General features: G+C 42.6%; 1 protein-coding gene across 3 annotated transcripts in view; it reads left to right on the forward strand.

The window, feature by feature from the left end:
• Positions 1–8,079, forward strand: part of DDX10 (DEAD-box helicase 10) — a 759,707-nt gene extending 751,628 nt beyond the window's left edge. For 2 of the 3 annotated variants that reach the window (XM_029602475.1, XM_029602474.1), the window contains exon 18: positions 7,353–8,079. In XM_029602475.1, the coding sequence (XP_029458335.1) occupies positions 7,353–7,545 (193 nt within the window). In that variant the 3' untranslated portion in view covers positions 7,546–8,079. The remainder of the gene's footprint in view (positions 1–7,352) is intronic. The other variant, XM_029602477.1, reaches the window with a different exon arrangement.
• The last annotated feature ends 17,528 nt before the right edge of the window (positions 8,080–25,607 follow it).

The raw sequence follows: 25,607 nt of genomic DNA on the forward strand, positions 1-25,607 counted from the left end.
CTCATGAGCAATTAGTGCCTTTTGAAGGTCACCTGCTGGTTTTGTGTCTTGTACTTTTGCTATCTCTAATGCCCTGCTGTTGTCTGCCATCTGTTCCCTTACCTCCAAAACAACAGGGAAAGAAACAGGTGGTGGTGGAACATCCTCTCCAAATTTCAGTTTCTTCTGACTGGAGCTGCTTGCCTTTCCTTCCATTTTTGGGTTTGAAAAAGTCCTTTTTCAGTTTAGGTGTGGGACTTCCTGTCTTAGCACCTCTTCTGCCAACAGCATTTTTCCCTCATCCTGTACCTTTCCTTGAAATCATGGAACTTGTTACTGCCTACCTGGGATTTGGATAATAAAATGATTGTATTCTTTACTAGTTGTACTTTAACTGAGTGTGACTGTACCACTCTATATGTGAGTGAGGACAAGTACAATGCAGTGTCATGCTGTGCAATAGTACATAACTGAGACTGCTCTGTTCTCAGACTGCACAAAACAAACACTAGCAGCCTGCCTGATATTTGATTGCTGCAGTGCCTACTCAGAGAGAAAAAGAAAAACTCTGTACTGACACCGCTGATCTGCTGCAACTCTCCCCACTCTCTCCTTCCCGCACCCAGACCCTACCTGCACCCTTCCCCAGGGAGGACAAAAATTAGCAGCAAAGTGCCAATGCTGGCTGGCACTGCCTTCCTTTCTGTGCTCAGTGAGTGAGATTAATGCAGCAGTGACTAGTAGCAGCCATAAAGCTGTTTTCAAAACGTTGAATAAAGTACACTACTTTTCAAAACACTTTGAGAGACAGAAACTCCAAGTCATTTTCTGTATAGAAGAAATGCACACTTTGTACAATACTTCTCACCCATGCTCAAACTTGAGGATCAGCGTCACTGGATCCAGAGAGCAGCGACAGACTGGAAAATGTTTCACTGTGATATGTTGTGTCTGTAGTCTCCTCACCAGTATGGCCTTCCTAGGCTTTGACAAGGCATTGAGGTCACTCACGACTCACAGGGAAGGGCTGGCTGCTTTAGTAATTATACTTTTTAACTGCACCTGTTCCTTCCCAATTTATTCCTATGGCACATAGATAGAAATGAATGGGGGCCGAAACAAATCAAAGGAATAGGATACGTTTCATTTGTGGGATAGTCCCTATTCATTTTGGGGACCCACACGAATGAAATGAAAGGACCCATTCATTTCAGATGTCTCATACATTTTAAACATTATCCACAACCCTACAGATGACGGACATCTTTTGTTTTTTCTTTTAGTAACAAATGGCAAATGTACAATAACTATAGTTTAAGTAGATTTTGAAACCTTTGCAAAGACTAACGAAAACATTGAAGTACATGAGCTTATGGGATGATGTGCATGGCTTTTTATAACTATTGATCCAGCCTGTATTCAAACCAGTGCTAATTCTGGCAAAGGGGCCTGTGTTGTCTCAATAGCTCTTATAATACAACATCTTTTTTGCTGATCCTTTAAAAGGTATTACAGTCTCAGAGCCAGTTTTCTCCAGGACCAATACAACCATTAGAGCTCCACTACAGATGTACAGTAGCCAACCAACTCCTCCCACAGCACTGGGATGGATGCATCCATACCAGACAGCATACCAGTGGACAAGTCTGAGTGACCATGCGAAAGCATGGAAGAAGTGACATAGCATGGACACAGCAGCCATGTTGTTACACAAATATGCACAACAAACAGCATATGAATTTATGCTCACAGCCACACACCAAACACGCATACAGCCATGTTAGCATTTCAAATAGAAACAAACTCATAGCCTAGCTGTATGTTGTATGCTAGAGTTGCACACCACTCCCCCACTCACTCTTCAACTACAGAAAAAATAAAGAAATCTGAACTTCAGGATGCGTTCTTTCTGAAACTGTAATCAGACTATTAGCTTGTGGCAGCCTCACGCTCCTGTTTTCTTATGTCATCTGCTCCATTTTTATCCATTGTTTTACCAGAAGACTACCTTAAATCTGTTATCTTCTCACTATGTGTCAGAACTACAGCCCTATGCTGCTTTTTCACAATAATATTTAACTATAGTGTCTTCAGGATTTGTGTTCTAGGGGGTTTGTGCAGGGTTCTAGTAGCTGTAATAGTCAAAGAGACCATTTGATCCTTTGCAGGCTGTGGTACCTTTTATTGGACTAACGTAATAATTATCTAAAGATGTTGGATCTGAACTTTGACATCACACCAGGAACCAAAAATACTGAATGTGTTTTGCCAGCTGTATGAAAGTATAAAGCTACTGCCTTTTTAGGCACATTTCATAATGAATGAACGTGCATGTTGGTTTTGGTTGTGTTTTCTGTCTGCCTATCCATTGACCCCTTTGTGCCATGTTGTACTTCAATGGATTTGTGCCAGTTTTGGTAAGACAAATGTATATAGGCATGGGAAACCAACTTGAGAAAATCCATGTTCACAAAATGTATCTAAAATGATTATTTACCTATTTTCTTGCAGACATAAAGTATTGCATTTACTGGTCCTTAGAGACCCATAAAGTGGTTTGTTTATTGTTCCTTGTGTACATTTAAAGTAGCGCCTCTATTGGCTCTCACTATTCAAGGATGCTTACACTCTGTAGATGACACATTGCTAGCCCCTCCTACTCAGACAGGGATCCCACGCACATTGTATACTGTATTGTTTTAGCACACTAGAGGATCAATAAAAATATTGAAACTCAAGACTGTGACATGCACCTACTTGGGTGCTATGGAAGCATGCACTTTCTCAGCTTTATTTTTGTTTTTATTTCAGACTACTTCAGATATCTAAATAATATATTGAGATATCAAATGGGGGAAATGGAAGCCAGTTATTCCGTGCCTATATTTAGAACCAGCTGGTTTATCCAGCCTTCGGAAGTTTGATATAACCTACCTATTATGATGCAATTCTCTAAAGAAAATTGTTGAACGTTATCCTAATGGGATAGCAGTGCATTACCATATTAGGTGCATACCAAGAAACCAGAGAGAGAGGGCCAGAAGAAAAGGGTGCAGAGGTAGGCAAAATAGTCATAAAAATGAGCTGCAGTTCAAGCACTGACCAGAAGTGTATCAGTCAGTCATAGTGCAGAGTCGTGCTTTGTATGTTAAGTATTATATTTTTTTATGGTCTTTATTTTATACTGGTCAACATTTCAGCAATTTAAATTGGAACCCTTCCTATAGTTTTGGGAGTGTCAGAATAATCCCTTGTACTTTGCTTGAGCCCAGGTTCTAAATTACAGTCCCTTATTCTATAGGCACTTGAATCATTATCTAAGATTTAAATCCAGATTTACTGCGTTAAATGCAATTTTCAAAAGATAAGAGCTTTTTTTAAAATTGCATTTGCTCTATGCAGGTAAAATTATATACATTGTACCACAATATGTGTACTTTTACCAGCACTGAGCGGACGATTTTCTGATGGTGGGATTAGGTCACGGAATGAAACAGTGTCTAGTTTTGCATTTCAAAAGTACCGGTAGGTACATTCTTTTTTTTTAGGGAAAAAATATCTGCAGAAAAAGCAAAATACTTTTTCCTGAGGCAGTTTTCAAAGGGAAGGTACCTGTATACTTTTCTTTGAGAATTGGTGCAAAGCCCACCGACTTTGCATCAAAATGCACAGTTTTGAAAATTGCCTCCCCATTATGTGGTGTTGGAGTTTGCAGCATCAGATTCTTTTAAGCATGTTGGTTGATTATTCTAGTGATACAACTAGGATTAGATAATATAAAAATTATCCTTTGAGATGTTTGAAATTCTCACAATTAGAAGCCAGCATGCATCAGCCTTCTTTGTAATGACCACATCCAGATTCTGAGGAGAAAGAGTGATAGACTGAACATGTGAATTTTTACTCTAAATAAAATTGGAACATGGGGTCTTGATATTTTTGCAGTATTTTGGAAGTGGCATGAAAGTGAAATAAGCTTATAAGTAGAGGCTTGAACAGAGCTCACAGACTAAGATGGTAAGGCATTGAGTACTTATTACCAGTCACTGATGTTTGGGGATTTATTTTGTTTTATGCTTTGTGTCTGACAGGTGCTCACAGCAGCCCTATGAGTTGACTTCCTGTTGATACTGGGGACTCCCCAATTTCCAACCAGATTGCCAATTGGTTTTGAACCAGAAAGTCCTAATTAGGACGTCTTGTACAATGTCTGGTTACAGCCGTAACCATATAATATAAATCTTTGGTTGGCAGTTTAGCTAAGTTTATGTAGCAATAAGATGCTTGCACAGGTAGCCAATGGCCAGGCATCAATCTTCCAGCAGTCTCTTGCATGTGAGCCAGTGCCGTGCTGCTTGCAGGGTACATCCAGGCTGGTGCAGCACAGACAGTGTCAGTGTGCCTGAAGCTGGATCACAGTGTGCCATGTGCTCAACTGCCTGTGTGCAGGATGAGGCTGGCAAAGAAAGGGTAGATTTTCAGGGAGACAGGGGGGTCTAGATAATTAAAAAGTTAATCGACTAGATCACTGGTAGTGAAAATTCCAGCACCCATCCCACAGAGCTGCTAAATCTAGATTTTACAACTCTAAACGTGGGAGGCCCTGTATGCAGGGTTTTGTCAAGTGGAGCAAAGTTATCCAGTCAGTGCTGGTTTTCAGTGCTAGACAACAAATTTAGGCACCTAAACCTAGGCACTGCAGGAAAGGCCTAAATCTAGCCACCTGGATTTAAAGTCATTTTCGGCCACAAACGTAGTCAATTGATTTGACTGAAAATGTACTTATCTTAGCCAAACTGTCTTTCTAGCTCAGGTGCTCTGCCAAACACTGAAAATGCAGAGCTGTATAGACAACCTTTTGCTAAAGAATTCCGAAACAGAATTCCATGAAGAGAAAAGGGTCTCTGATTAATCTCTACTTCCTTAGAGCTCAGCTAAGTACTGGAACAGCAGAAATCACTGATCAGTTACTTTTTCTGTCTCCTAATTCATTTGTACTTGCTGGTTTTTCAGCAGTAACTTCTTCTTGTCCAACTAGATCTCAAACAAATATGGCCTCAATTGTATTAGGTAAAACCAGATTGATTAAAAAAAAAACATCATCAGTGCACCTTGATATGTTACCTGTTCATATTACATCCTATGAACTCCATAAAGAAGTTCTCTTTGGCATAAAGCAAGTATTAAGAAGAGCATCAGCAGTAAATTTAAGAGATTGAAATTGCACCCAATGTATTCTGTTTATGAGTGTGAGGTTCACTCATGGTAAGCACAGAACAAGCCCATTTGCGCACACTGCCTAGAGAAAGACCTCAGATACATTCCTTTCCTCTGCCAGATCTATTTCTCTCTTCCTCTCCCCTTAGTGACATTGCACACGACCTGCTTTATGTGTTTTTCCATCTTGTTCTGCCAGCTCCAGTTTTCACTTCTCTTCTTTCTGTGCACAAATCAATTGTTGTAAGGTCATGTTGATCCAAGTTTTTTTAATTGAGAGGTGTCACACTTTGCACTTTCTAGTTAGTAAAAGCATAATTAAGATTCCCATCCCAGTACATATGCTGCTATATATTTTTTAAAAGTATTAATTCCCCTAAATATACTACACAGAAAAAATTAGAACATTATATATGCAAGGCTGATATAGTCAAATTAATTGTTTTAAAATATTTACATAATCCTGAAAGGGTCTTTGGTAAAAATGTTCTTTGGGAGCATAGTTGAACACATTTTCTTTAATGCAAGTTTAAACTGTTGTCTTGGAAAAATAGCTTATAGCACAACTACAAACTCCCAAGTGCAAGAAAATTTGATTTGTATTAATTCACCTAAAATTAAATTGAATGATGTGACCCAGGTCCCATCAGAAAGCTACTCTGTCCACGATACATATTGTGACCTTAATATTGGTTGAATGTTTCGTTTGCTTCTTTGTGTTTTGTTTTTGTCTGTCTATGGTAGTCTGCTGGTTTTGATTGTTTTTGTATTACTTGTTTAAACTTATACATTACTTCAAGCTTCTTGTATATAAAGACCAGGGAAATAATTAATAAATGGTTTAAATAAATAAATACAAAAATAAGTACAGTACTTTTTCTTAAGTCAGAAAAAAAGTGCAAAAACAAATGATGTGCACGTATATACATGCCAAGAACATACATGCACACCATTCATTTCTGTGCACCCACTATCCATTCATCAGGTACGCATGTACTGCTGAAATGAATGAAACAAATGGAGCAGCAAATGCCTAATATTTTGACAGTAGAAGATGGTCAAATGACAACAAAAAAATGGTATAGAAACTAAGAATTTTCTCATCTGATTATAAACTGGATAACCTGAATCCCTGCATTATAGGATACAGGAGATTCCTATGAGCCCATTTCCAGTTTAAGATAATGATTTAAGAGGTTACCTTGACATTCAGGTTTGAAAATAGGAGATTCAATAAAATACTTAGGTAGCAGTTCTTTATAACGTAACTTACGAGAAATATCTGCGCAAAGGGTGGCTTGCATAAAACATATCAGGCCCCTCAGAGCAAGGCTATGAAATAAAGGTGTCTCCTATAAAAGCACATGTTTATTTGAGACAAGACACTTGTAGTTCCTGAAGTAGCCTTCTGGGGACCAAGGTGCACAATGCAAAACAGTGTCGGTGATGACTGCAGGAATTTTGAGATGATGTTGTAGGGAATATATGGATTCACGCTAGCTAAGAGGATTTCATGATGTCTATGATATGTGGCTAACTATGAGCTTATTGGGCTTTCATCCTTCACCATCAACGTTCTCCATTTTTTCCTTCATTGTGTGTTCATTTAGTTGCGTATCCAAGAACCGATAGTTATTAAGTGGACACTTCACATTGGATCTAAACCCTTAGACTGCTTAGCATCAGCATTTCAGGATACAACTTTAGTCTAATATGCACAACTAGAGAAAAATAATATTGATAAAATTTTAAAAAGTTGGAGCTCAGTTCTTGCCTGCAGTATCTAGGCATGTGATATCCCACTTTATCAAACCATACTAACTTTAGTATGGGAGTTTATATCAGAAACAAATCCTGTGAGTATTTAATATCCATATTGCTTACTAAATATTGAAATTGGGTATTCATTTCTTAACATATTTTAATGCATAAATTACAGTGTAACAGCTGTGAGAGTCCAGTTGTCCTGTAATTTAACTGAGGAGACTTTATTTTCATCAATGTGCCCACCAAATAGTAATTTGGTGAACCTCTTGACTGCCATAAATTCACTTTGCTTACATGGATTATTTGATTCCATTACGATACATCTGAATACTGTAGTTGATTAAAAAGGATTGACCTTGATGTCTTAATTTTTTTTTTAACCCTCACAGTGAACTTGAAGAGAAAACTATGGAAAGGAAGAGGACCTACAGCTGTATTAAAAGAGACAAAGCAAGAGAAAAGACTTCAGGAAGCAAAAGGAAAAAGACCAAACACAACCATGAGGAATCTTTTACGCCATTGGATACAGGTCTTTCTCTGGCAGAAGATGAAGAACTGGTATTACACCTACTCAGCAATTGAACCTAATTATTCTTCCCCTCAGGATTTTTCTAAGTCATCTTGCTTGTTAGGTCAACATCCATTGCAAACTCACTTTGGAATTGAAGCAGATAGGTACCTGTGGACAGTGATAAATTAGTTTAATGCGGACTGGACTTGCCTCAGAACAGCCACCAGATAATATGACTACAGCGCTATTTTTTTCCTTTAAATAAATTCTGTACACTGGTCTGGGAATAGGATTTAAAAGACAGCTTCGTGATCAAAACACTCAGAAGACAATTTATTACTAAGAAAATCTATTGTTGGAAATTTCTTGCACTTCCAGTCGTAGCTTCAAATGAAAACTTGTATCATTATTCTAAATTGGTACCTGGAAGATTGTGTTCAATAGTAAAATACTATTATAGTAGATAAGTTAACCATTGCATGCTGTCCCCACCAAAAGTAAAACTGCACAACTAAATAAAGGTTTGTAGCATTGTACATTTCACAACTGAATATTTTTGGGTGTATTGACTACAAGCAATAAAAGATATTTTATAATAAATGAAATTCAAGCTTATTTTGTTACTGTACGCAATCCCTTTTCTCTTGTCAGAGAACGCTTGTGAACGCTTATGAACTTAGATATACCAGTGGTATATCTAAGTTCATTTTTGTGCATGCTGGGGGGCTATTCTTTTTATCATCTTGCTCTTATATAATTCTGAGTGTCCCAGTAATTAAAATTTCCTTTGCCCTTAGTAGTTTGAGCTGCAGAACACTGGTAGCTGAGAATATCCAGGTTTTATATGTGACCTCCCATGTCACTTAAATAATATTTTAGAGAGTGCTGGGGTGTAGCTTGCTATTGTGGTACATTAGGGTATCACTGACATAGGAAGGAAGGAAGTTCTAGAGGCTAAATTTAGACTTTTAGGTAGGAAATTGAAATCCAGAACCTTAAGTGTTGCATTCCCAAACTTGCTCCACGCTTCATGCTCAGGACCACAGAGGCAGGCTAAGCTCCAGAATCTCAACGCTTGATTGAGAGGCTGGTGCAGGGAAAAGGGCTTTAGATTTGGTAGGAACTGGGGAACATTCTGGGGAAGAGGAAAGCCTATTCCAATGGTATGGGCTGCACCTTAAGCAGGGTAGAATCCTGCTGCTGGGACTAACATTTTAAAAGGAGATAGAGTTGTTTTTAAATTAGACCTTGGGGCAAAGCCAGTAGTCACTCAGAAGTGCACGGTTCAAAGGGATGCATCTTATAAGGATACGTGGAAAACAGAGTTAGAATATCCCAGTAGAGAGGTTGTAGTTAAGGCTGAAGTAGCCCAGATAGATGTAGATAAAGAGCTCAAGATGTGAATGACTCTACACTGTCTGTATCTTCTGCTATTAAGCAGTTTGTGAATACAAACAAAAATACAAATAAAACGCATACTTTAAAATGTCTGTCGGAAAATGCCAGAAGTCTTAATAGTAAGATTGGAGAAAATATATGGCATTATATAGGCATCTCAGGGACATGGTGGAAGGGGACACTATGTTACCAGGGTATAAATTATATTGCCATGACAAGGCAGATTGAGTTGATGGCAGGGTGGCACTATATATAAAGAATGGCATAAAGTCTAGCATGATAAAAATCCTGTGGAAAACAAAATGCACTCTGAAATCCTTATGAATAGGAATTCCATGTGTGACAGATGAGAATATAGCAGTAGGGGTAGTCTACCAACCACCTGGCCAAGATGAAACTTGAATGTTAAACACGAGCTGAAATTGGCAACACAATAATAATGAGACATTTCAATTACCCTAGTTAAATTTTTAGATGCCATAAATGATTGTTTCATGAAGCTGCTGTCTTAAATGTCATAAATGACTATTTCATGGGGCAGCTACTTGAGATCTAGTCCTCAGTAGAATGCACTACCTGGTGCAAGGTCTTACTATGCTTTGGGCTGCTAAGCAATAGCGATCATAATGCAATCAAACTTGACATTATCACTGGAGAGAGAACATTATGTAAAAATACTGCAGTAGCATATAACCTTAAAAAGGGAGACTATGATAGAATAAGAAATTTTAAAAAATAAATAAATAAACAAACCGAGCAGTTGCAATAGTTATGGTTGCCTAAGACATGGGCATGTTTTAAAAATACTATCGTAAATGTATTCCCTGCATTAAAAAAGATCAAAGGAAGATCAAACAACTGCCAGTAAGGTTTAATTATGAGGTGGAAGGGACAGCTAAATCCAAAAGCGCATCATTCAAAAAATTGAAAGCAGACCCAAATGAAGAAAAGAGACTAGCATAAGCACTGGCAAATTAGATATAAAACATAGCTAAATAGGCCAAGAGAGAATTTTAAAAGAAGCTTGCCAGAGAGACTGAAACTAATAATAAAACTCGCTCAAGTACATCTGAAGCAGAAAGCTCTGAGGGAATGAATCATTTGGGCTGCTAGATAACCGAGGGGTAAAAGGAGTGCTTGGGGAGGACAAGGAAATAGCAGAAAAATTGGATGAATTCTTTTCCTCGGTCTTTACTAAGGAGGATGTGGCACACCAGAAATATTTTTTGATTGTGATGATTGTGAGCAACTAAAATAAATCCCTGTGATAATGGAAGATGTAATGAATTACATTGACAAACTAAAGAGTAACAAATCACCAGGCATCTACCCAGAGTCTTAAAAAAACGCAAACATAAAATTGTAAGCCTGTTACTAGTAATCTGATAGGGATGTGAATCGGATCCGATATCGGATCCGATTCTGGTTCCGATTCACATCTCTATAGATGTGAATCGGATCCAATATCGGATGTGAATCGGATCCGATATCGGATCCGATTCACATCTCTAATCTGTAACCTATCATTTAAGTCAGCCATATACCTGAAGACTGGCCAGTATAGTACTGATTTTTGAAAAGGGCTACAGGGGTGATCTGGGAAATTTTAGACTGGTGAACCTGAAGTCGATGCTAGGTAAATTGGTAGAAGCTAATATTAAAAACAAAATTACTGGCTGTATTAATAGATATGGCTTAATGGGAAAGATTAAACATGGTTATAACAAAGGGAAGGACTTGTTTTACCAATCTTTTAGGTTCTTTTGAAGATGTAAATAAACATGTAGGCAAAAGTGAGCCAGTTGATATAGTCTTGGAATTTTCAGAAGGCATATAACTAAGTCACCCTATTAGAGACAATTCAGGAAATAAAAAGTCATGGGATAGGAGGCAGTGACCTTTTATGGATTGGTAACTGGTTTGGTAACTGGTTTGGATTGGTAACAGGTTAAAAGACAAGAAACGAAGGGCAGGATTAAATGGACAGTTTTCCAAATAGAGAAAAGTCATGAGCTGAGTATCATTGGAATCTGTACTGGGACCTCTGCTGTATAACATATTCATAAATGATCTGGAAAAAAGAATGACGAGTGAGACCAAATTTGCAAATGACACTAAATTATTCAAAGTTGTTAAGAAAAAAAAAAAGGCAGTGGATTGCGAGGAACTGCAATAGGACCTTGTGAGACTAAAGGCCTGATTTTAAAAGGGCCGCACATGTAAAAAGTGGGGATTGTGCGCGTGGCTGGGCTTTGCACGCCCCGAGGGGGCATTTTAGAACGGGCCCAGCCACGCACATAACCCCCGTTACGCATAGAAGTGCCTGGGCCTGCAAAAAGGGCAGGCTGGGGGCGTGGTCTGGGCAGGGTGGGGGTCGGTCAGGACAGCGCCATTAGCCGCTGTCTCAGGGAAGCGTGCCGGCTGGCCAGTGTGCAAGTTTACTTTTGCTCCCAAGGAGCAGTAAATATAATAATTTAAAAAATGGGGAAGGTTAGGGTTAGTTTAGAGGTCAGGGAGGAAGGAAAGGGTTAGGGGTAGGAAAGTTCCCTCCCAGTCCTCTCCTTAATTGGAGCAGACTGGCCCGATTGTTTCGCCGTGCATACTTTAGAATATTCCCCCCCCCCCCCTCCCCACTGCGCTTGTGGGCTGCCCGCATAAGTGCGCTCGGATGTTAAAATCCGGCATGGATATTGCATTTTATAAGATGCGCGCATGTTGTAAAATGATTGTGTCCATGTGCATGCACCGAGTACCGTGCGCACATGGACGTCGCGCATGCTCCTTTTAAAATCTACCTACACAATGCTGGGTTCTGTATAGGGAGTCACTACTCAGGAAAAGGAACTTTGGAGTCTTTGCGAACAAAGATTGAAATCCTCAGCTTGGTGTGTGGCAGCAGTCAAAAAAATCTAATAATATGTTAGATTTTTTTTACTACCGCCATACACTGCACCCAGGATTTCAATGTCTTTGTTCACAAAGTTCCTTTTCCTGGGTGGTAACTCCATATACAGAACTGAGCATTGTATACCTGCAGTTGGTATTATTTTTTCCTATATACATAGTATGTTAGAAATGATCCAAAAAGGAAGAGAGAATAAAACAGAAAATATCTTGCCTCTGTATTGAGCCATGGTTTGACCACACCTTCCTTGAGTATTGTGTGCAGTTCTGGTCTCCTTAACTCAAAAAAGTCATAGTGGAACTAGAAAAGGTGTAGAGGAGGGCAACAAAAATTATAAAGGGGATGGAGCATCTCCCCTATGATGAGAAGCTACATAGGGTTAGGGCTCTTCAGCTTGGAAAAGACAAGGCTGAGAAGGTCATGATAGAAGTTTATAAAATTATGAGTGGAGTGGAACAGGTAAATAAAGTATAGTTATTTACCCTTTCAAATAATACTAAAGGAAGGGGACATTCCGTGAAGCTAATAATCAACAGATTTAAAATAAATTATAGAACGTACTTTTTCGTTTAGCACACAATCATGGTTTGGAATTTGGTGCCAGCAGATGTGATGAATGCAACTAGTATAGCGGGATTTAAAAGATGTTTGGACAAGTTCTAGGAGGAAAACTAGATCAAACATTATTAGCCAGATAAACCAAACAAGAGCTTCCGAAACTGTGGGATGGGACCACAAATAGGGTCACAAAACCTTCAGCAGGGGACACAAGTGCCTGAAATGATAGTGCACTTCAGACACCAACAGCAGCAGCATTAGTAGTGGAAGGCAGCATGGAGTCTGCAAGCCCATCATACACCCACAAGCCCTGCAGTGGATCCACGCTTATAAAAGTTTTTATAGTATCAGGAAGCCCTGTTTGAGGAAAGACTGGGGCCACTGCAGGGCCTTTGAGCTTGCACTGCCTCACAGGTTCCATGATGACTTTGATTACTAATGCTTCTGCCACTGTTGGGCTTTGGACCAGCTATAAGGGGAAGGCTGAGTGTGCATATGCTGGTGAAGATTGCCATGACTCCCCTCTTCTCACCCATGACTGAACCTATCTTAGAGAAAAATGTTGACCCTGTCATCAGCCTGCTCTCTATTCCACCTTTGAAAATATTGCCACTGACCCTGGCCCAGAGGGTTATTTAGAAAAGGGGCTGTTTGAATAGAAGGATCAGATGTAGGAGGGGTTTGAGGATAGGGTCAGCTGGATAGGAGTTGGCTATGGAGAATGAGTGAGGGGGAATGAAATAAGATTGACTGGAAGATATACGAAAGAAGCTGGAGGATGAGAGGGAATCATCTGGGGTATGTGAGAGTAGGATGGAGGAGGTTAAGCTGGTAGGTGATAAGGCATTTGGGATGAAAGTGAGGAGGGAATGGGTGAGAGGGAGTGGATGACAGGATCATTTGTGGGTTATAAGAGGCTGTGGGTGAGAGAGTTGCCGGATGTAAAAAGGGCCGAAGTTATGAGAGGGAGTGGGCTTGGTGGGTGAGAAGAGCTAGGGGATGTAAAAGGGATAACAGTGAGAGAGGGGTTCTCCTAAGACAAGCAGGATGGTAGTCCTCACAGATGAGTGACATCATCAGATGGAGCCCGGCACAGAAAACTTTTGTCAAAGTTTCTAGAAGCTTTGACTGGCACACTGAACATGCCCAGCATGCCACTATCCAAGTGTCTACGCAAGGTCCCCTTTAGTCTCTTTTTTTTTCCTGCGGTGCAGTTGCCTCAAGGTGCTTGGAGCTCTAGTTTGTGCTCTCTTTTTCCAGCTTCTAAGAAATTTTTCTCCTGTTCCTCGCAGGTCCCTCTTCCTCCAGATGGTGTCCCTTCGGCGCGGTAGGTTATTTTTACCATTCAACATATTTTGCAGTTGATTCCTGGCGGCTTCTCTGTGACCACCGACCATCGACTGCTTACTGGCTCGTTTTCATGTCGTCTGGTTTTCGCCGATGCCCCCAGTGCCCACAGACCATGTCCATCACGGACCCTTATGAGGTTTGCATCCTCTGCCTGGGGGCATCGCATGATGTGTGAGGGTGTCAGCTGTCTGATCAGATGACCCCCAAGGGCTGTCCTGCTCGTCTCGACAAAATGGAAAAACTCTTTGGCCCCAAAAAATCCACTCCATCTACACTGGCTTCGGAATCCCCAATGCACAGGGGTAGGAGGCAACCGCTGGATATGCTTCCAAGGATAGGGGAACCGGTGATCAGCCCTCGCTGCTGTCTGTGCTCTCTCTGACATCGGGTTCCTCTGCTTCCTCAGTGCCGGGGAAGGAGCAGTCTGAGCACCGTGGAAAACCCTGAAAGCATCGCCACTAGTCACTGTCGGCATATGTTCCAGCTCCAGTGCGGCACCAGCAGCCGCTGTGCCACCACCGAAGAGGCCCCATGGTGAGGAGGCCCCAACCTCTGGCAGAGCCGGGAGTCCTAGGTGTTCCCCACCGACATCGGTGCCGATCACCAAGCCGCCTCGAGGCATTGAGCCCGCCACTGCACCATCCCCATACCGGTGCCGGAGCCCGCACCATTACTATTATCGCCCCTGCTCCAGCATCTGGACATCCTACTCTTCACCCTTCAGATGCAGCCGGTGCCATGGGGATCATCGGTTCCCCAATGGCAGCTGATACCCTCCTTGGGAGCAATTCCAATCATCGGGTCCTCCGAAGAGGAAGACATGCACCGATTGCCAGGCCATCTGGTGCTTTGGTCCCATGGCCACAGTTTCCCGAACTTGTGCCCAGGCCATGGGGCCTCCTGTGGCCATTGGTGCCCTCCCTGCTACCAATGCCACTGGTCCCCTTGGTACCATTGGTACCCTCGGGTCCCTCAGTATCCAGACTGAAAAGTCTGGACAGGTCTCATCCACGCAGGCCCCCAGGGGACCTAAGTGATGAGGAGAAGCCGTTCGATCCATGGGGAGATGAATCCATCCACAAAAGCAACTCCTCCTGGCTCAGCAAACCCTTCAGATTCACACACTCCTCCCGCCCAACCAGAACAAACCGTAAAGGTTCACTACACATCCCACCCCTCAAAAAAGCCCGCCTCACAGAACAGAGTGGCTAAGACAGCGATGAATGATCTCAAAGACCGGCCCACACAAGGGCCCCAAGAACTGGCAGCAAAACTAACAGCATCAGCACCATCCACCCCATACCAGATGCCAACAGCACAGGTCATGGAAAGCGGCCAACCTCTGGTAAGTCAAAACAAAACACAACCCCGCCGTTGCTATCCTCTGACTTCAAATATATCTGCAGCGATAGCAACGAGGAGCTAATACTGGTCACAATAATGCAAAACACGCTAAAGTGCTTCAAATGAAAAAGGCGGCCTGCAAAGAGGCATCACCAGGCAGGGCCTGGGATCAGGGAAGTCTGAGCAGCTCAAAATTTCGGCCTCGCCAGAAAACACCGAAGTCCAGGCTAAAAAAAAATAGAATGAGACATGAGGACGAACTCTGCAGAGTTAGCACTCTAGCTAGGGGCATATCAAGGAAAATGAAAAAGAGAATATGGAAGAGAGAACTTATTGACATCTTCTCACTCCTCATACCAGATCAGGAAGAAGGGCGAAGTGAGAACAAAGAACGATATCCCACTGTTGAGGGAAAAGACAAAAAACCAAGGGTAGCCAAAATACTTAGCCAACTGGGTTTCGGCCTTCTACATATTTATGAGTGTAGTAGTAGAGAGGGAGCCTGACCAATCACCCTACCTCATACGGTACCTCGACTCGATTATGGAAGCACATGAGCTATGATGGTTGGGCCTGGCTCAACTACTACATTAATTTCCAAAAAGCCATGGCAGAGGATAGCTCCATATCCTGGCGTCAAATGGTCGTCGACTTATGGCTAGATGAGATGACATCACAGAAGCACAGCTGTTACGAGCGTCTTTACAATATAACACCCAGAGACAGGTTTCTAAATACACAGTCAGGGAGGCATGATCCTTATAGACAGTTCAACACCGGGCAATGCACCTGGGCGCACTGTAAATTTAGGCACACATGTGCCAACTGAGAAGGGAGGGTGCACCCAGCAGCACATTATAGGATGCCCAGGGACAGACTCCAACGCAATATTGGTTGGAGCGGTACCCATGCAGTGCACAAGTGAATGAAATAACAAGGGGATTCACATCAGGTTATCCAATTCCGTGCTCAGAAGACCCGCTGCCATCAAAACACACCGTTCGGAATGCCTCAAGTATAAAACATCATGAGGACATAGCCTGGGAAAAGATTAAGCATGAACTAGCGCTAGGCAGGGAGGGAGGCCCCTTTAGGGACCCATCCTTCCATAACCTAGTGATATCTCCACTGGGCATGATACCAAAAAAAGAACCAGGAAAATTCAGGTTAATACACAACCTATCATTCCCAGCTGGCAGTTCGATCAATGATATGATCAATCCGCATTTATGTGCAGTCAGTTACACCTCTCTAGACCAGGCCATAAAGATCCTGCATGGCCTCAACAGTCGTGCATATCTGGCAAAGGCAGATATCGAATCCACTTTCAGGTTGCTCCCAGTACACTTAGCATCATTCCACCTACTAGGTTTCAAATTCAGGGGGGACTTCTATTTTGATAAGTGCATCCCCAAGGGATGTTCAATATCCTGTGCCTATTTTGAAAACTTCAGCTCTTTCGTACACTGGGTAGTGGAACAGGTTTCAGGTTCCAAGCAGCTAGTTCATTTCCTAGACTATTTCCTGTTCATAGGCAAAGATAAACACAATTGTAGATGGCTTCTATCAGCCTTCCAAAGGATAGAGGGGGAATTTGGAATTCGTTTAGCGCAAGGAAAAACGGAGGGCCCAGCTCAGAAGATAGTTTTCCTCGGAATCGAATTGGACACCCAAGCACGACTATCCAGGCTCCCAATTAACAAAATAGCCAAACTTAGAGAATTACTGACACGGGTGAAAAAAGCCATGTTGCAGCAATTCCAGTCATTAATTGGCCTACTGAATTTCACCTGTAGTGTCATACTTATGGGTAGGGCGTTCCTAAGGAGACTAGCCATGGCAACCTCAGGAGTGATCCAAAAGTTTCACCAAATTAGAGTCACACATGCAATTGAGCAAAACCTAAAAGTATGGATGGAATTCTTGGAAAACTACAACGGGGTATCAATTTGGCCAGACCCCCCAAGGTTCAATAGCGACCTCGAACTGTTTTCAGATTCTTCTGGGGTGGGTGGGTTTCGGTATCTTCTTTAAAGGGTCATGGTGTGCAGAAAAATGGCTGCCAGAATGGTACGAACATGGGGTCACCGGGGATATCACATTCTTAGAATTATTCCCCATAGTAGTCGCCTTACTGATATGGGGTGCCCATTTGCGCATCGCAGCAGTAGTATTCAGATGCGACAGCATGTCAGTAGTGGAAGCCATTAACAAGCTATCGGCCAGAACAACAGGAGGAGTAGTGCTTTTGGAAAAGCTCGTTTTAACATGCCTGCAATTCAACATCACTTTTTGCGCAGCACATATTCCCGGGGTTGAAAACTCCATCGCTGTCTCTCTCTCACCGGAAGTGGGCTTATTTCAGGTCACTGGCATCGGAAGCAGAAAGAACAGGCACTCCAGTGCCAGCGGAAGTATGGAGACTTGGCCCCCCGGAGTTTGGAAAATGATTCTGGACTCATTATCGGAAAATACAAGGAAGAGCTACATCAGAGCCATGTTGGATTTTTGGAAGTTCCTGGGGACGAAGAACTTGATCCTGAGGTGGCTTATTAGCTGCAAAACTCCTCGAGCTTTATATTATTAAATGCAAAAGTGAAGGGCTGGCAAGGTCAACAATAGCATCTCGTCTAGCTGGCATCGCCTTCTTCTCAAAAGCTTTAAGCCATGGAAACCCAACAGCACAATTTTGAAATACAAAGAATCATGCAGGGTTGGGAGAAGGCGGCCGTTAGGTCACGAAATACAAGACGATCATGTGAAAAATATTTTGCATGCAGTCCGCTCCATCTACCACAACCATTATGAGGTGAGCTTATTTAGCTGTGCATTTTCCCTGACCTTTTTCGCTGCACTAAAGCTTAGCGAGCTAGTTGCAGTTTCGGGAAAAGCTGCAAAGAGCTTGGGCAATCAAATCAGCGACGTCAGATAGGAGGCAACACAATGACAATTATCATCTGCCACTCTAAGACGGACCAAAATGGAAAAGGAACTAAGATTCGTTTGCAACAGCTAAGAGACAGCGCATGCCCAGTAAGGAATCTTAGATGGTTCTTGGCATGGCGCCCAAATGTCGAAGGTCCTCTGCTACTCCATGAAAACGGTTGCCCCCTCACACGTTTCCAGTTCACACGCATACTGCACCTAGCCCTGAGTGCAGCGGGCATTAAAGCGGCCGGTTACACCTCCCATTCATTTAGAATAGGGGCTGCAACCTCAGCTTGCGGTCTATTTAACAATGGAAATTGGTAGATGGAAGTCAAATCGATACCTGACTTATATCAGACCAGATACCTACTTCATGCTCTGATGTGCCTTAACTTATATCATTGTTTGCATTCCAGGCATAAGGCAACATATACAGCACGTCTGGATCGTCAGTCAAGCTAAGGGAAGGGAAAAACAAGGCTGCCGGGATTACACATGGATATGGCACTGCATCGGTTGGCGGTAATATGGAAGAGTCGATCGGGCATGATGTGGGACCAATTGATGCCATCAATCTTGCATATGAAGAATATACACCCCCCACCATGGGCAATAATATTACATCTAGGGGGAAATGACATCACGTCCACCTGCAGCATGGAGCTAACACAAAAAGATTCAAAAGGACTGCATAGCCATTGCCAAACTTATCCCACAAGCAAGCATAAGAACATAAGAACATAAGAAAATGCCAAACTGGGTCAGACCAAGGGTCCATCAAGCCCAGCATCCTGTTTCCAACAGTGGCCAATCCAGGCCACAAGAACCTGGCAAGTACCCAAAAACTAAGTCTATTCCATGTAACCATTGCTAATAGTTACATGGAAGTTACATGGAATAGACTTAAGCATCATATGGTCCTGCATTATCCTGCATTATCCCCAGGCGGATATGGAAGGGAGAGTGCTCACACACAGCCATAGATAAGACGAGGAAAAAGATAAACAAATGGATGATTTGCTTTATGCCGGTCATCAGAGGTTTCAGTATACACCATGAGATGATCGAGCAATGCCCAGGCCTTTTTAGTCCGGACAGAGTTCATCTGTCTGACATAGACCTTGACATCTTCATCTCCAGTCTGCAAGACATGCTAGAGGCCTTACTGGACAGGGATGGCCACAGCACCAAGCTAGGGGAGGTCTTCCAGAAACCGAAGTTTTGTCACCGGGAGACCGTGGCGGGGTGACCAGAGGGTAAGGAGGGTAAAGCAAAAGAGTTCTCAATGTGAGTTTACCTTGAACAGCCCTGAGACCTGGCGATTTAGGTCCGAGAAAATTACGCACGCCGCCTCAACGGCGAGAGGAGAGCAACAAAGAACAGCAAGCAGCATGTCGGGGGTCCCGGACTTCTACTGAAAGGGTGCCCGGCCAAGACACATGCCAATGGCGCCAACGGCGCATGGCTTCAACGGCTGAGATTGCAAGGATGTGGAGCAAGAAATAGTCGATGGTGTTACAGTATGGTCAACCTCACCCCCTTTTACACAACACATAGCTTAGTGAGAAGTTGAAATGTATGATGTAGTTATGCTAACAGTTATGTAATTTATATGAGTTTCTGAGTTTCATGTAAGTTCATCTTGATTGCTTAAGATTGTGCTGCGGCCATAATATACCCACATAAAGTTTTCTATATTGAGAACAAGTCTGGCTTCTTCAATTATATGTCGACAGGTAGGCAAGCACAAAAGGGGGGGGGGAACAGGAGGGGGGTGAAAAGGAGGATGGCACCTACACCTATTGAGCTCCTCTGCGTAACAGACTCAATTGTCCGGCGCAGGCACAATATGGGTGGTGCAGCCGACAGGTTATCCAGAAGGGAAAATACAATAAACAGGCTAGCAGGAGAGAAGAAGGAAATCAGGAATAGAATTAATGGGGAGGTCTTTAGGGAAGGGCAGGTATCGTAGGGACAATTGGGGGGGAGGCAGATGGGAGGAGGCTGGTTCCCATTGGCTGCCAGGGCAAGCTGATAAGGAGCACCCATACCAGAGAACCCCCTTTTGCAGTGGTGACCGACCCTTGGCAGCAGGTTCCACCCACCCCACCCCCAACAAGGTAGGGAAGTCAGATAGTCGCAGCGCAAGCAGGGTATGAGGCAGGGGCGGGGTAACCAGAAGGGGAAAGCAAAAGTGTTTTCAATGTGAATTTGCTTTGAAAAGCCCTGAGACCCGGCGATTTATGTCCGAGAAAATTATGCCCTCCGCTTCAATGGCAGGGGGCGAGCAACAAAGAACAGCAAGCAGAAAGTCGGGGGTCCCGGATTTCTACAGAAAGGTGGCCCTGGCCAAAACACGTGCCAACAGACTATGGCTTCAACGGCCAGGATTGCAAGGATGTGGAGCAAGAAATTGTGGACGGTGTTACGGTATGGTCACCCTCACCTCCTCCTTACACAACATATAGCTTAGTACAAAGTTGCAATGTATGATGTAGTTATGCTAACGGTTATTAATTTATATGAGTTTCTGAATTTCATGTAAGTTCACCTTGTTTGCTTAAACTTATATTGCGGCCATGATATACCCACATAAAGTTTTCTAGATTGAGAACAAGTCTGGCGTCTTCAATTAAATGTCGACAGGCGGGCAAAAAAAAAAGGGGGGGGGGGAATGGTAGGTGGGGCAAAAGGGAGGCTTGCACCTACACATTGTGCTCTTTGCAAGATTTGCACTTTTTTCCCTGTTTGTAGTTCAGACATATTTTAAAAGTAGGGTGATGATGGTTTGAAATGCAGTTGTTATGGTATTATGGCAAGTGATTGTAAGCAAAGATGTGTGTGAAAGCATTGGTGGAAAATGTTTACTGAATTGGTTAAAATCTTTGAGGAAACAGGTGATTAACAGCAATAATTCACCCATTTTTACTGTATTTGCAAACCTTGATTTTAAAACTAGTGAAACGCTGTCAAGTTTTGTGTGTGTCTTCATTTTTCCACCTCTATAACAGAAATTCTCCCATTGACATGTACGACGACCAGTTTTCATGAACATGCAAATGTTACTGAATATTTAGGAATCACTTATAAAATGAAAATTCCCCTCAACTTATCACTATTTGGTAGATAAAAAAGAGTTAACTGTAAACCAGCTACCTCTTGCCTGCTTTGCATCCAGGACCCTTGTGAGATCAACGCCGCTAGCAACATCCGGGCAGCCCCGACACGAGGGCCATCACTGCATCAGGGGCCTACAAAAGGCAGCATCCAGCTGTGTACCGTCACTGGCGTGCCTAAGGGGAGCGCCCCTTATGGCAGTTTTGTACAGACTGAGAATGGGGAAAAAACAGAAGAGGAAATTGTTGATTCCTTCCCAAGTTTCTACTCCCATACATGACCTGATGGATCTACATGTTTAATATCCCAGCTGTTCTCTACATGGGAATGTGAGTACTGAACTGGAGGGATTCTCCTTGAGTCCTGATGTTAGATCAAGTCTCCCTAACCCTTCATATTCCATGGTGCATCAAGTGGGTAATCCACAACAGGTTACTCCAACTGTTTCTTCAAAACTAGTTTTGGATAGGCAGCCTTTCATGCCTGTTCTCGATTCTGTGTCTCCTGATGGTATTGTTGATGCTACTGGGTTAATCTTAACAGCCTCGGTGATCCTGATGAATGCCAAGATGTCTTCTCTACCAGTTCCAAAACCAGTTTCTATTCTCTTAAAAACTGAAGGGATTGAGTAGAATACCTCGTCAAGACCAGGGGACATTTCTTTGAAGGATATATGGGAAATAGTCACATTTGTATAGTTCAATTGTTTAACTATGTCAATTTTTCTCTGATATATTTAAGAAGCTCTCTGAGGTTGATTCTAGATTGATGCCTTTAGAATCTAGTTCCTCTTCTCAAGGTTTAGCTATATTGAATATACAAGCATCCTTAGCAGAAATTAAAGATAATCTGAATATTCATTTTAAATGTGAAGCTATGGAAAGTAGGCTAAGTTCTAATAATCTTTGTCTATTGAATTTTCTGTATTCTCACAATTTCTAGGAAGGAATTGTTTAAGAAATATATTTTTGAAATATTTCAATTTTTGCCTGAGAAAAGGTTCTATTGTTTAGGTGCTATTATATTCCTGATAAGAGAATATCAAGCAAAGACAAAGGGGCTGCCGATGTATTGGCTCCCTTCTCTTTCTCTTTTCTTTCAGTCTTTCCACATGTTCTACTTTGTTTCTTTTGCTTTGACTAATGATAAGTGTGTTCTTTAGGCAATATTTCAAGTATAGGGAGTCCCTTTTATGAGGACAAAGAATTCAGGTATTTCCTGATATCTCTAGGGAGAGACAGGTTAGCAGGAAGCAATTCCTGCAAGGAAAATCTCAGGTCCTGCTTTTAGGTGCCTCATTTTATTTGAAATTTCCATGTAAATGTATAGTCACATTTAAAGGCAATCTGTTTATTTTTGTAGACCCAATGCATTTAGAAACTTTTATTTCTGACAAATCATCTAGTTGAGTGGAATCAGATATGGGTGGGTGGCAGATCAATTATAAAAGTTTTATTTTTGTTAGCAGCTGCATAAATGGGGAATTTATAAGATTTGATGTGAATCATTTTTCTTGTATCTATATGAAAGTTTTACCTCCTTTTTCCTCGATTATATCATGTTTTACTTGTAAATATGATTTAAAATCAATAAAGAAATAATATATAAAAACGAGTTTACTTGGTACAGTAGAGTACCTGTATTCCAGAATGGTTGGGCCAACCTTGTTCAAGGTAATGGAAGTTCCAGATCATGGATTTTTCAGATAGTAAAAGTTCAGATAATGTGAGTTCCTCTTCATCTAGTCAGACCAGTCCATACACACAGGTTATGCATGCCAACCAGCAGATGGAGTCAGAGATCAACAGGCTTGCTGATGTCACTCCTTATATACATCTGTGCTGACACTATCTTGCCAGTATTCTGTCTCCACAGATGGTGGGCAAGCACTCCTAAGCTGAGGACTCAGACCTGGTAACCTGGATAGGGAAGTTTTGGAACTCCTGAGGTGAAATATTAGTCCTCCCTTCATCAGTTAAGTGGGTTCCCTGAGGTTCTAGAAAATAGATAAGTAGAGGGACTTCTTCAGAGATGAAGTGACTTCCCTCCCTCTTTTGAGCAGGTCAAAACCAGGGGACTTCTGGAGAACTGGAATTTTCATTACCCTTTTTTTCCCCTCTGCACCCTTCTTCCCTCCTCTCCCCTCCCCTGTTTGCTTCTCCTTGGTTTTTTTTTGTAGGGAGGAGTCTATTCCTTCAATGATTGCTGCTGCTCTGGAGCCGGTACAATATAGGTTTAAAAAAAGAAAAAGGAGAAGTAGAGCAATCAGAGGCCTGCTTCAGCAGTGGTAGACCACAGCAGGACAGCACTAGCATGGGGAAACTCTGTGAGTGATTGTTCTTCTCTGGTGGTGAGTTGAGCCTTGTGGGGGAGGGCCTTTGGCAGCACCCCACATTCTCCAGAACAGTGCATCATGTGGCTAAGATGATGCAAGCTGGGGACCATGGCACGGAATTGTCGATCTAAACTACCTGGCACCTGCGTCGGGTGCAGCTAGGCAGTATGGGAAGGATGTTGAATGTTCCTTGGCCCAGGGGGAGTTGCAGTGTGATTTCCTCCCAGTGGAAGGCTCAGCATTGGGGGATGCCATAGCCCAAACTTGGGGTCTCAGGAGGCCATTTACAGCCATGGGTAGTCACATGGAGATTGGGCCTCTTCCTCATAGCCCGAAATATGGCTTAAACTCTGTTCCGGGCTTGCAGGCTGGAGCTACTCTTGATGCAACTGGGGCTACTCTCCCCATGCTGGATATTTACTCCCTGCCTTGGGAAATTTCTCAGTAGTTTTTCAGGGGTCTACAAGCTTTTTTCATGAGCCAGGGCATCTCTGTTCTTCCCATGCCTACTCTTCCCCCAGTGCCCTTGGCTATACTTCCAGGGACCCCACTCCTGCAGACACTCAAGGGAGGAAGAAATCCTGACCAGCCAGGGGAAGAGAGGCTCCTGAGAAGGATTTGTCATTTTCTGAGGATTTGCTGGATGATTTTCTCAGGTTCCCTTGGGGAGATAGTGAAGGGGACTTGGAAGAAGGTGAGGTTCCTTCTGAAGGAGAGGATCACACTTCTATGCTGTGACTCTTTCATAGAGAAGTGGCGACATCCATTATTTCTCAGTCCCTGTGCACATTGCAGATTGCAGATAACAAGAGGACACTTCAATTTCCAAGGAGGATTCTATTATAGTCAGTTTGTGCAAGTCTTGATGTTTTTCCCCTTCACCAGGCAGGAGCTAATTGATTTGGACTAGGTGGTGCTGGAGGATAATTTCAAGGAAGCTGTTCCCTGGCTAACATGTATCTGCTGGACCAGCAGGTAAGATAGACATATGCTCAGTGACAAAGTGCACCACCATCCAGATGGAGGGTGGAGCAACTCTAAAGGATACCCAAGACAGGAAACGAGTCAGTACTTTGAGGTGATGAGCATTGAGCTGCAGATATCTGCCTGTTGTATCGTAGCAAGATCGGGACTTCATTTGGCTCAGGGAAACCCAAGAAGAATTGGGCGATGAGTCTCCACAGTTGGGGCCGGGAGTGATTTGCTTTGTACATGTGAGATTTGGTACGGTTCTCCACCAAGCAGGGTATCATCCCTCATTGCTGTGCAGAGGCTCCTCTGGATGCGCAACTGGTCAATGGAATCTGCCTCTCAGACTAATTTAACAAAATTGTCATTTAAAGGTAGTCTTTTGTTTGGTGATGAGCTAGAGAAGACAGTGAAGGCTTGAGGAGACTCGAAATACCAAGACTCCCAGAGGATAGATCAAAGGTGTCATCTTGGTCTACTCCTCTCATAGTAGGTTTTGTGATTCCAGGAGGTTCAGTAAAGGACAAAGTTATTTGAATCAGAGGTCAAGACCTTATTCTAGGGTCAAGTCCTTTCGCTCGAAGAAAGGAAGGACAAAGCAGCGGGCTCCAGTTCCTTTAGAGCCTCACAATGACTGTATGAAGGCTCAACCTCCCTTACCAGAGATTGGCAGTCAACAGTCTCTGCTTTATTGAAGGTGGGCCCAAATCACAATGGACCAGTGGGTCCTGGAAATTGTAAAGAATTGATATGCTCTGGAATTCACTTGGCTGATTTTCGACAATTTTATGGTTTCCCCTTGTCATTCAGTGGTAAAGTCTACTGTGCAGAGGCTCCTTGCCCTGCACACTGTGATCCCAGTTCTGAAAGATCAGTAAAGTTGAAATGCTACTCCATTTATTTTGTAGTTACAAAAAATGATGGGTTCCTTGCATTCTGTTTTGGATCTGAAGTGAGCCAACAACTTCTTGAAGGTGGCTCACTTCAGAATGGAAACCCTGTGATCAATAGGTATGGTGGTACAAAAAGGAGAATTTCTAACTTCTCTAGACTTGACGGAGGCATATCTGCAAATTTTAATCCAGAAAGATCATCAGCACTTCCTCTGATTTGCAGTGCTGAGTCCGCATTTTCAGTTACAGGCATTGCCCTTTGAATTGGCAGCCTTTCTCCAGACCTTTTCAAAGGTTATGTTGGTGGCAGCCATAACACTGCACAAGGGTGGCATT

The sequence above is a fragment of the Rhinatrema bivittatum genome, chromosome 5 (genome assembly GCF_901001135.1).
Source record: "Rhinatrema bivittatum chromosome 5, aRhiBiv1.1, whole genome shotgun sequence".
NCBI lineage: Eukaryota > Metazoa > Chordata > Amphibia > Gymnophiona > Rhinatrematidae > Rhinatrema > Rhinatrema bivittatum.